This window comes from Macaca thibetana, chromosome 1 (assembly GCF_024542745.1).
Source record: "Macaca thibetana thibetana isolate TM-01 chromosome 1, ASM2454274v1, whole genome shotgun sequence".
Classification (NCBI taxonomy): domain Eukaryota; kingdom Metazoa; phylum Chordata; class Mammalia; order Primates; family Cercopithecidae; genus Macaca; species Macaca thibetana.
This window is the reverse complement of record NC_065578.1, coordinates 32,360,960-32,373,351: the sequence shown is the minus strand read 5'-3', so window position 1 is coordinate 32,373,351 and position 12,392 is coordinate 32,360,960. Positions and strand designations below refer to the sequence as shown.

The following is a 12,392-nucleotide window of genomic DNA, read 5'->3' as shown; positions in this document are numbered from 1 at the left end:
ATTCCTCTATCCTTTACATGAGTATTTGAGAGAGAGAGCAGTCAAGAGAGTGAGAGAGCACACTCAAAAGACAGCCACAGCTATCAAAAGCGTGAGCTAGAACAGAGGGGCAAGCTGGGGACAGAGAGCAATACAAGCATGCGCTATCCAGGGAGTAAGAGAGAGTGTGTGTGTGAATTAAAGAGACAGACCTGCTGATTAAGCCTGGGATGGCAGATGCTCAGAGAGGGGGAGACCATAAGCGACAGGAGAAAGAGCTGGAGCACATGCAGCAAGGATGCGGGCACTTGGGAGAGCCACAGGGAGCCAGAGGCAGAGGGAGACTGGTCAAGGGCGAGCAACCCGGGAGGCAGCAAGAAGGTCAAGAGTGGGGGAGAGAGCTCATTAGAGGGAAATAGAACTACCAGTCTGGATCAATGACGGCGGGGCAAGAGGGCAAGAGTGGGAGCAAGAGTGAGGGGAGGACGTGCTTGTATTCGAGAGAGCCAAGGCATAGTGAGGGAGGGTGAGCACACTGAGGATGGGCCCACCCAATGAGCAGCTCTGAGAAATCAGTGGTGAAAGGGAGCGTGGCCACAGGTGTGAGAGAGGGCAGGGACCAGGGGCAGGGAAAGAGTGGGAAAACCAGGGACTGGGGAATCCAAAACTACTGACACAGAAAAGACACGGGTGGTGGGGGCTGATAGCGAGGGGAAGGGGGGGATGGTGGGGGGGGCGGTGGGTGGGGGGATGGTGGGGGGGGTGGTGGGTGGGGGGATGGTGGTGGGGGTGGGGGGAATGGTGGGGGGCAAGGGGGCAGGGGGGCAGTGGGCGGGGGGGCGGGGGAGTGGTGAGGGGGGGCAGTGGCGGGGGAGGTGGGTGGGAAGGCAAAGCCTAGAACTGGAGAGAGAAGAAAGGAATGGCATGCTTGCCCGCAGGAGGAGGAGACAGGCGACAAGAGTGTGAGAAGTGCACTGTGCCCATGTGCCCAGGTTGCTGCAGTAAGTCTCTCTCCCCTGCATGGGGAGCAGTGGCTGTCCTGGCCTGTACAGTTTTTCTGTAAAGGAATGCCATGCTCCCTCAAGAATTTTGTCTTATTTCTTAACAAGATTTGAGTGTACACTCTCCACAGTGTCTGCCCTAGCTGCTGCAAAAGGAAAAAAGAAATAGAAATTATAACTCTGAAACTGAGCAGTACTGGGGAGATAGCAACAGGATATTAATGATGACTTTGGCTCTTTGTGCTAATCATGCTCTCATTAATTTGAAAAATTATATTTTTCCCCTCTTAAATGGGTATACTCTACAAGCAGAGGACTGAATGTCTGTGATGGGATGACAAATAAATATTATTTTTTCCATTTAGGAAGGAATGGATAGAAGGAACAGACTCCACACAGCTTCTGTTCTAGCTCATGCTTTTGATAGCTGTGGCTGTCTTTCAAGCGCACTTTCTCGCTCTCTTGATTGCTCTCTCAATCACGTAAAGGATAGAGGAGGGAAGGTCAGAATATGACTAGATTTTAAGTGTGCAATTCAGTATGATTAACTACACTCACAGAAATAGAACTGAGACTTGATCATCCAGCATGTAGATTATTCTACCCTCTTAATTTGCTGTGGTTGCTGCCCTATTTTCCTATTTTATTTTTTATATTTATAAGTACTTCAGTTGAGATTTTCTAGTGTGGAATGAAAAGCAAGAAATGAAACCCAATTCTGGCCAACATTTGGGAAAAGGGAGGTGAGACTATGAGAAGATGTTGGTATTCTATGGGGTAGTCTGTGTTTGAATGGAACTCTCATTTACTGATTTGTTGCTTGATGATCCTTATAATTTCAATTGCACCTCATCTTTACAATTAGTGTTTCAGTTTCTGTGAGATCAGGAATTATACCTTCTACCACTTTTTACACAGCCTAATTTTCCCTCCCTAGAACATAAGATAAAGTGGATTTTGACAGCACCAAGGCATAGGAAGTACTTGTTGACTTTGCCGCTTCATTGATTCCTGCATCATCATCATTATCATAAGCATCCTTAGCAAGTCAGCAGCCATAATAAGGCCCAGCACTGAGTGCAGCTCAGGACAAAGGGAATTAATTCATGGACAAGCACCTTGCCCTATGGCAGTAAAAGCAGACATATGAACATAAGGAAAAATCACTGCTTAAAGAGTAAGGTCAAGAGTGCAGCTTGCAGGCTGCTACACTGCCTTGGAAATCATAAGCAGCTTGCTGCCTGCCACCTGAGAGGGCCTGGGGTTTCCAGACTCCCAACATTCCTGTCTTTTAGCCTTTACCCACACTTTTTTCAGCCCACAGTGAAATTCTCCCAATCTGAAGAAGGCAGCCTGAGAAATGATAACCCTGAAACTGAGCAGTATTGGGGAGATAACAGCAGGATGGTAATGATTACTTTGGCTCTTTGCACTAGTCATGCTCTCATTAGTGTGAAAAATTATATTTTCTTCACCTATTAAATCGGTATACTTTACAAGCAGATGATTGAATGTCTGTGATGGGATGACAAACATATTATTTTTCCATGTAGGAAGGAATGGGTAGAAGGAACAGCCTCCACACAGAAATGAAGATGTTTAAGAAGAGCATGGAAAAAGAAAAAAGGAGGAACTTAAACTCAGATCTGGGTGTGCCTCTCCCACCACCCTTTCCTTCTTTCCCAACCCCTCTCCACTGCCAAGCACACAGCCTCAAGGGAAGGTGCAATTTCCAGTTCTGTATTCAGACCATAGGATAAGCCCTGAAGGAATTTCTGGCCCTCCTTACTGACTGGGATAGGAGGTTCCAGAAGGTTCTGCCAGTTCTGTCTCAGGAGAGGCCTGATCTATTGGATCCGGGCAGTGTGAACCACGCCACAAGAGCCAGTGCTTACAGAGCACGCAGGATATGCTTGGCATTCTGCTGAGCACCTTACATCATCACTTTTCTTTATGTTCACCACAGCCCATATCCTATCACATCTAATTGATTAAGAAACAGGTCAGACAGGTGTGACATGCCAGGATTTCCTAGCTAGAAAGTGGCAGAGCCAGGACAAAGCCAAGTCTTTCTGATTCCACAACCTGAGATTTTGACCAAATTGGTCAGTATGGTACCCTCCTGAGCGTTAGGTCCAGAGGGCACTCAGTAAGTGCATACCTAATAAAGATGGAGACCTCAAACACACTTGAGCTCTTCTGGCTTTGCAAACTAAACTAAACAAACACCTCAGTTTATTCGACTGCCTTCTGATGTACCTCTTCCTCTTATTCTATTCTCTATAGATTTCTTTTTTTTTTTTTTTTTTTTTTTTTAGACAAAGTCTCACTCTGTCACCAGGCTGGAGTGCAGTGGTGTGATCTCGGCTCACTGCAACCTCCGCCTCCCAGGTTCAAGTGATTCTCCTACCTCAGTCTCCCAAGTAGCTGGAACTACAGGCACACACCACCACGCCCAACTAATTTTTGTATTTTTCGTAGAGATGGGGTTTCACCATGTTGGCCAGGATGGTCTCGATCTCTTGACCTCGTGATCCGCCCACCTTAACCTTCCAAAGTGCTGGGATTACAGGTGTGAGCCACCACACCCAGCCTTCTCTGTAGATTTTTAATCCTACTGCTTTCACTAGGTGGCTGTATAAATAGGGACAAATAGTAAATTCTCTGATGTTCAGTGTCCCCACCCCAAAGATGAAAAGGCAGATAGGGTGAGAGGTGATCCCTGAGATCACCGCTAGGGTGAACGTTATAGGAAGTCTGTCTCCTAGTTTTGCCTCCTCCGGCAGAATGAACAGGTCACAGGCTTTAGAATCAGCCAGACCTGATTTCAAATGTCAGTCAGTGAACCAAGTCTGCCCTGTGTCCTTCTGAGGGTGCGTGTGTCTAAAGACCTCAGTTCCCAAGTGGCCAGGCACGGTGGCTCATGCCTATAATCCCGGCACTTTGGAAGGTCAAGGCAGGCAGACCACCTGAGATCAGGAGTTCAAGACCAGCCTGGCCAACATGGCGAAACCCTGTCTCTACTAAAAATACAAAAATTAGCTGGGCATGGTGGCGGTTGCCTGTAATCCCAGCTACTCAGGAGGCTGAGGCACGAGAATCGCTTGAACCCAGGAGATGGAGATTGCCGTGAGCCAAGATCGCACCACTGCACTCCAGCCTTAGTAATAAAGTGAAACTCCAGTCTCAAAAAACAGAGACCTCAGTTCCCAAGTGGCCCCACCACAGACTGTTTGGAACGCTGATGTATATACTGCATAGTCGTCACTTGGTATCCACAGAGGACTGGTTCCAGGAATCCCCTTGGATGCCAAAATTCATGGAAGCTCAAGTCCCTAATATAAAGTGGCATAATATTTGTATATAACTGACCCACATCCTCCTATATACTTTAAACCATCTCTAGATTACTTGTAATACCTCATACAATGTAAATGCTATGCAAATAGTTGTTACACTGTATTGGTTAGGGAATAATGACAAGAAAAAGTGTACATGTTCAGTACAGACACTGTGTTTCTTAAATATTTTTGATCGATGGTTGGTTGAATCCATGGATGTGAAACCCACGGATACAAAAGGCCGACTGTGTGAGCATTCTCTATCTAGTAAGTGTCTGTCAAACCATTCACTTCTGCCTCTTCCCTCCTAGCATCTGCCTGCCCTTCTGCCATCTGAGCACCCTGACTGCGCCACACTGCAGGCCATGGAGAATGAGCTGCCAGTCCCTCATACATCTAGCAGTGCCTGTGCCACCAGCAGTACCAGCGGGGCCAGTAGCAGCAGTGGCTGCAACAACAGCAGCAGTGGTGGAAGTGGCCGCCCCACTGGGCCCCAGATTTCTGTGTACAGTGGTATTCCAGACCGGCAGACCGTGCAGGTAAGATTCTGATTGATCTGGGAATTATACTCCTTAATCATCTCCAGAGCTAGCAAGGAGGAGGTGTTGGCATGGTCTGGTGGGATAATCTAGATGTGGACTCTAGAACGGGCATATGGGAGTGAGTTCGTAGATATACATTTGTGTATTGTTACAGGGGGTGAAGGATGCAAAATGGCCCAGCCAGGGAGTTTGGAGGACACGTGTGTGAAAGTGTAAAGGGCAGACAAGTAACAGTAACAAATAATACATGACCAAGAGCTGCTCAGCTGCAACCCAGACCCACTCTCTAAATGACCATTGTCCGGTGAAGAACAAATCTCATTTTTTCAAAGACCAAAAACCAAAAAGAACCCCCAAATAATCCTTTGTCATTGCAGCTTTTTACCTTCTCCCCTAAAGCAGCAGTTGGCAAATGTCATCCACAAGGCCTTCCAGGTGGCAGCTCACTGCTCCTAAATGTAGTCAGGGCCATGCACTACCATCTGCTGTGTGCCTGACACGGTACTAAGCATTTTGCACAGTTATCCTTTTGGTTATTATTAGGCACAATTCTGTAGTTGAGAAAACTGGGGCTCAGAGAAGGTAATAACTTGTCCAAGGTCATTCAGGTAAAGACAAAAAAATTGAAGCTAACTCTCCCCAGACCTATGTTCTTAATCACTACAATTTTTTTTTTTTTTTTTGAGGTTCCCGGATAATACAGGCAGAAAAGAGAGACCACAGCTGAGAAGTGTTTACTCGCAGTGACTTTGCTATTACAGTTTGGGTATACTAGAAAAGTGACCTCATCCTGCTTTGAACTTAGGCCCAGATAAGGGAATAGGGGAGAACACACAGCAGACAGTAAGAGGGCCTGAAAACCCGAGTTATGTAAATGACGAGTTGATGGGTGCAGCACACCAACAAGGCACAAGTATACATATGTAACAAACCTGCACGTTATGCACATGTACCCTACAACTTCAAGTATAATAATAATAAATAAAAAAAAAAAAAAAAAAAAAAAAAAGACGACGCCATCAGATACCCTGGACTCTTCCCTCTCCCAGTTATTTCCACCTCGTGCTTAGTGAATCCATGTTTCCTGCCCCTACCTTTGCCCCCAACCCTTGCCCCCAACCCCAGCACCTGGCCCTGGCCCTGGCCCATCATGCATGAGGACCTTAGCTCTGAGTTCTAGCCACGACATTCGGATGTACCCACTCCTGCCATTCATCACAATTCTAGGCAAAAGGGGGTCTGGGGTTCTGCTCTGGCGAGTGGAATCACCCAAGGTTGCACGCAGAACCATTCTGGACTCCTCCTGTCTCCCTTCGTTGACATCCTTTTATGAGGAAGGGTCACAGGATCTCAACTACGCGGGCTGGACTGCTGGGGAGGTCACTTTCAGGAGTCTAATAGAAAGGCCTAGGCAAAGGGAATACTGACAAATAATTCTGGGAGAGCAGGAGGGAAAAAGAATAGAGTTAAAATAAAACAGGATCTCGGAGAGGGGTGTTCACATCAGAGGAGTGGAATCTGGGGGCAGCATGTGGAAGAGTTGGGATGGGGATGTCTGGGGAGACGCCAGAGCCCACGGAGGATCTGCTATAATAACAGGCTGTTTTTACAGAACCCCAAATCTGAGCCAGAGGCTGTTTTGTCCTAGAGCTGTCAGCCCTAGAAGTCACACCAACCTGGGGAAAGCCTGACCTGACCCTGGGCCCCGTCCTGGCAAGGCTTGCTCGCCAAGATGGGGCCCACGGTCAGGAGCTACCTGTGGCCAGGGATTCAGCAGAGGTAAGGGTAGAAAATAGGGAGAAGCCTGGTCAAGGCCACTGCAAGGCATCAACTGGGAAGAGATGGCAGGAGGGTGGCCAGTGGTAGAAGGGAGGAGAAATGTCTCTGGGACTCACAGGAAGAAGACAGAGGATCTTAGGGCTAGGGAAAGGCACTCGCTGTTCTTTGTTCCTGGGGATGGGGAGGATCAAAGGGCAGCCTTTTATCCTTTCCAGGAGATTGGCCAATCCCATCAGGAAAGAAGGAATAAGCAGCAAGGTCAGGGAATGGGAGACAGAAGCTAAAAAGAGGGAATGATGGAGAGAAAGAGAGAGGGAGGGAAAGAATAAAAGGGGGCCGGGCACAGTGGTTCATGCCTGTAATCCCAGCACTTTAGGAGGTTGAGACGGGCAGATCACCTGAGGTCAGGAGTTCAGGACCAGCCTGACCAACATGGTAAAACCCTGTCTCTACTAAAAATACAAAAAAATTAGCCAGGCATGGTGGCAGGCACCTGTAATTCCAGCTCCTTGGGAGGCTGAGGCAGGAGAATCACTTGAACCTGGGAGGTAGAGGTTGCAGTGAGCCAAGATTGCACCACTGCACTCCAGCCTGGGCAACAAGAGCAAAACTCCATCTCAAAAAATAAAAATAAAAAAAGAATAAAAGGGGAGTGTGCTGTCCCTGTAGCACTGGTCTGCTCTGCAAGACCCAGGCAACCTTCTTCTAAGGGATTGATGGGACTCTGAGAAGCTGTGGGCCTGGGGAGCAGCCCCAAGTCTGCCTTACAGCCCCAGCCTCAAGGAGAAGGCGTTGCCTCCATCTAAGTTTTCCTGTGGCTGGCTGTTGCTGAAGCTGGAGTAGGCCCCCTGCTGACTTTGCTCTTCCCTCCACCCCCATTCTTTTCCCTGCCTTATTGAGCTTCACCCTTATCTGAGGCTGCAGAGTGACAGAGGGAGAGGAGTGCCTGACAAGCCTGGTGGAGACCCTTCTATCTCCCTGAGCCTCCCTCACTGCCCAAGAGTTGATTAAAGCAATGGTGTGCAGCTCTGATTCTCCTCACCAAGGCGGATGATGCAGGAGCAGGCCGTGCTGGGGAGGAGCTGCAGAGACAGGCAAGATAGATAAGGTTAGACTTGATGAAGAAGCTCTGCGAACAGCTGTCCTCCCACTGTTCTAGAGAGTGGCCACAATTGGCTATGGTGGTGGTCACAGATCTTGGTGTCTCCTGAGCAGTTACAGAGGCCTGGGGTAGGCAAGGCATTACTGCCAAAGGGGTATTCTGTGTGGCAGCTGCCAGCCTGGCTCTTCTCCCTCCTCCCTCCTCTCAGGTGATCCAGCAGGCTCTACACAGACAGCCCAGCACGGCTGCTCAGTACCTGCAGCAGATGTACGCCGCCCAGCAGCAGCACCTCATGCTGCAGACTGCAGCGCTCCAGCAGCAGCACCTCAGCAGCGCCCAGCTCCAGAGCCTGGCGGCCGTGCAACAGGTGAGATTTGGGAAGGACCTCAAGGCTGGTGCCAGGTGTCCTGGTTGTGGAAGCGAAAGGGAGAGGAAGCAGGCACTGCACCCATGCTTCCCATCCTTCTCTTACTACAACCTAAAGAAGTCCTTGTGATGCGGGTACTACTGTCATTATCTCCTTTTAGCAGGTGAAGGACAGGGCCCTGGGTCATGCAGCTAGTGAGTGGAGTGGCGGAATGCTAGCCCAGGGAAGAAGTGCGGGGATCCCCTCTCCTAACCACCTTACCGCGGGTCTAGGGAAAGGACTGTGGGTTCCAGGGAAGCATTCATGACCGAAGGGCACTGCCTATTTATCTTGTCTGCCCGTTGTTGCTGTCTCTCCTCCTTAGCTGAGAACACATTTATTTATCCATTTAGAAAAACATTTTATGCACCTTCTGCATGCAAAGTTTATATCAGGCACTGGGTATACTGAGCACCCTGTCTTCTTGGCACTTCTAATGGGAGACAGCAAGTAAACAGGAACCAAAATAGCCAAGGAAACAAAATATTTAAATCTCTAAGTTATAATAAGCACCATGAAAGAGAAGAACAGATTGCTCTGACCGAAGGGCAAAGTGGACGGCCTTGCATTGCATGGTCAGGAAAGGCCTGTCTGCTGGAGTAACACTGGAGCTGACACTTGAAGGATGAGAAGCTGGCCACAGGGAGAAGGGCAGCTTGGACACTATTGCTCATGTCTGCAAATTCTCTGTGTGGGGGTGGTGGCTGGGTGTGATGACGGTGGCCGAGTGTGTGGCGGTGGCCGGGCGTGATGGCGGTGGCCGGGTGTGTGGCGGTGGCCGGGCGTGATGGCGGTGGCCGGGCATGATAGCGGTGGAGCGGAGGGCTCCACACACCGAAGGCCATGGCCTAACAGTTGGAGTGCTCAGTGGCAGTGCCTTGCCTTATTCAGTCCTCTCAGCAATCCTATCAGGCAGGTACTGTTACCATCCTCACCTATTCACAGAGGACGCAGGATGCTTGCTGTGGGCCACACAGAGGCAGGTTGGGGGCTGACCTCCAGAGGCTGTTCTCCTTAACACCATCCTGCAGCACCTCCTGTGGATGATGAGAGCCCAGGAGTGACTGGGGGAAGTCTAGGACTCTAAGAGGAGTTTGTTCTTTCCTAGGCAAGCCTGGTAGCCAACAGACAAGGAAGCACTTCAGGCAGCAATGTGTCTGCACAGGCCCCGGCCCAGTCATCTTCGGTGAGTAGAATGGGAGAGCAGCAGCAGAGTCCACAGCCCCAGGACCAAAATGCCCAAGTTCCCAGACCCAATTATGGTGAATCTGTAGCCATGTAACATCACGGCTGGAATCCATTGCTCCTGCCGGGAAGAAAAAGAAAAGGACATGTCTCTTACTGACCTTTAGGTTAGTAACTTCCTGTCATCCTCCCAATGTCAGGGCTCTCTGTGGATAGCTCAGTTCTCCCAACATCGGATCCCCCTGCAACTCTGCACCAAGGTCAGAGATGGGGCAGGGCTGGGGGATGATCCAAGGCCAAGGACCACAGATGGTCCTGAAGGAGGCTGAATAAACCAAGGAGCAGAAGAGGAGGGAGAAAGAAATGGATGAGGGGGACCCAGTTCACCAACAGAACCTCCTGTCTCCTACCGCACATCAGATCAACCTGGCAGCCTCCCCAGCAGCAGCCCAGCTCCTCAACAGGGCCCAGAGCGTGAACTCTGCAGCAGCCTCAGGCATCGCTCAGCAGGCTGTGCTCTTGGGCAACACGTCTTCCCCAGCCCTGACTGCGAGCCAAGCACAGATGTACCTGAGGGCACAGATGGTGAGTACCCATGGTTAGGGCCATGGCTCAGGGGCACCAGGACAGAGGCAGAGAAGCTGGGAGCTGGAGAAGGGTGGGGAGGAAGCACTAGGGGCAGGGGAAGGAGATGAGGGGTGGGATAAAGAAGGGGGCCTGGAAGGCTGAGTGGAAGCTTTGGTACAGCCTCGAGGAGTCACGAAGGGTGGGGCTCCAGGCTGAAACAGAGAAAGTTACCTGCGATGCCACCTTTCCTTCGCCTCCTAGAGTGAAACAGAAGTGTCCCCTTATCAGAAACTCCTCAAAATTAATCAGGATGGGCAGAGTGGTTCATGCCCAGGTGGTCCTGGACACCCAGACATCCATGTGCTTGACAGAAATGGGGTCTTCCCCTTCCCACCATCCTTACAAGGAGTGGCCACCTCTAAGTCAAGGGCCAAAGATGCTTTCCAGCTTCAGCGTGCCTCCATTGCCCTCCCAGCTGGGCCCCCATTCTAATCAGAGGTCAGGTGAGCTTGTTTGGGCAGGATGTACTCAGGATAGCACCAGTTCTTTCCTTTGTACCTGTCCCTGAGGGGTGCGAAAGTCCTTAAGAGCCTACCAAGTCCCTAAGATTTAGGAGAATGCCCTGGGAAAATGGCAGCATACTCCCTGGGTGGCAATAGCATGCAGCCTCAGCTAGGGCTCAGTCGCCGTGGGTCGTGTCTCATACCTCCCATTCTAAAGTCTGCTCCTGCGGGCCCTTGACACACTATTCCAAAAGTAACACAGTCCCACGCCTCTCTTTGCTCTTATGGCCAGGACGTAACCTTCGGAGCTTGTCTGGTCTTGGTCCCACACATTTGCTCTTGGCCCTGAGTTCATTATTTGAAGCCCATCTCCATCCCCAGGGAACAGCCTCTTAGGCACAAGGCATGAAACAGACTTCCATCTCCTAGGGAACTGGACAGACACACTGTGATGCTGCTGCCCAAAGCTGACTGTGTCTGCAGGTTTCTTGTCCCTGTGTTCTACTCCACTGGGGTCGTGACGCCTGCCTGTCTGCCTCCCTCCCCAGAGCAGGGCATACACCCACAGAGGAACAAGCACAGCTGCGCTATCGCAGAGTTCTAGGGAAATCACCCTGTCAAGGCACCAGCACATCCACACTGACGCAGAGCTAGACTCCCACGGAGGTCGAGGTGTCATGCAGAGAACACCATGGATCCTGCACCCCACAGGATGGGATTCAGACACGAGGACGGCTCCAGGCAGTCCGCTTCCTCTGCCGTTGTTGTCTCCAGGCCCCTCTGAACCTAACTTTGACTAGAAAATGACCAAAAGGATACATCGAACTTGATCCCCTGGAGGGCAGTCTCGTCCTGGCTCAGGCCTGGGTTCAGCAGGGGGTTAGACCTGCAAAGTGGTCCTAGGGCATCCGTCTCGCTTCCCAGGATGCTGAGGAGGCGGTGGCTTCAGTGTATCCTGGGGATATCGGTCTCCCCTAGGATGATCCCCTCACAGAGGGTTCTGAAGGGAACTCGGCTTTGGTGTAGCCCCAGAGCGGCTCTCCCCACCCACCCCTGCACCAAGCCTGGATCAGGACGCAACGAGCCTCTGGAGAAAGGCAGGCGCTCCCCCTGGACTCCCCCTTCCTTGTCTTTCTGCTTCTACCGTCCTGCCCTTCCTCATAGCCACTCCTGGGCTAAACAGTTGTGTCCTGTGGCTGAGTCCACATCGGGCAGGTAAAAGGCGCCTCGTTTCCTGTGATTCCAGGCCCAGCCAGGTAACCTGGTGCAGGTAGCTAGGAGCCTAGGCGGCACTGTTCCTTTGTCCCCTCAGCTCATCTTCACGCCCACGGCCACCGTCGCTACTGTGCAGCCTGAGCTCGGCACTGGCTCCCCCGCCCGGCCCCCCACCCCCGCCCAGGTGAGGACTCCATGCTTGTGGGAGGGCAGGGGGGTGGGCACCCCCGTAGAGGGGCACTGATACTGGGGAGGGGCACAAGGAGAGGCTGGGATCAGCTAGGAAAGCAGGCGGGAGACAGGACACCCCAGTGCCCCCAGGCCTGTGCGTCTACCCTCCTCCAGAAGGCCTCGGCCCCTCCTGGCTCTGTTTTGTTCCCTCAAACACAGGTCAGGAGCCAGAGGGCAGCCTGCTGAGGCCAGCATGATTGCCAGGGAGGGCTGGGCTGTGCTACCCTCCATGCTTTACACCTGCCCCAGGATTGCTGGTCTGGCTGCTGCTGCTCCATAAGTGGAAAGTCCCACTCTGGTTACACATGGTACCGCTGCCAGGACTCGAGAAAAATGGCATGGAAGAGGGAGCAGAGACATGTCCTGCTCTACTAGGAGTGCACAGATACTACTGTGGCTGGGAAGATTCTGTGGGCAGCGGGGGAAGGAACCCCTACCACTCGCCTCCCCCCATCCTCATCTACAGAATGGGGAGGGCGATGGGAGAGGGCTGTTAGCAGGATTTTCAGTCTGGCACAGCCTCCATGTGTCCAGCAGAGGG

At 51.3% G+C, this 12,392-nt stretch overlaps 1 protein-coding gene across 3 annotated transcripts in view; it reads left to right on the top strand.

Annotated features, from left to right (window-relative positions):
- PHC2 (polyhomeotic homolog 2) overlaps positions 1-12,392 on the top strand; it is a 111,459-nt gene that overhangs the window by 55,313 nt on the left and 43,754 nt on the right. For 2 of the 3 annotated variants that reach the window (XM_050746785.1, XM_050746835.1), the window contains exons 2-6: positions 4,633-4,860; positions 7,953-8,111; positions 9,259-9,336; positions 9,756-9,920; positions 11,718-11,804. In XM_050746785.1, the coding sequence (XP_050602742.1) occupies positions 4,687-4,860; positions 7,953-8,111; positions 9,259-9,336; positions 9,756-9,920; positions 11,718-11,804 (663 nt within the window). In that variant the 5' untranslated portion in view covers positions 4,633-4,686. The remainder of the gene's footprint in view (positions 1-4,632; positions 4,861-7,952; positions 8,112-9,258; positions 9,337-9,755; positions 9,921-11,717; positions 11,805-12,392) is intronic. The other variant, XM_050746927.1, reaches the window with a different exon arrangement.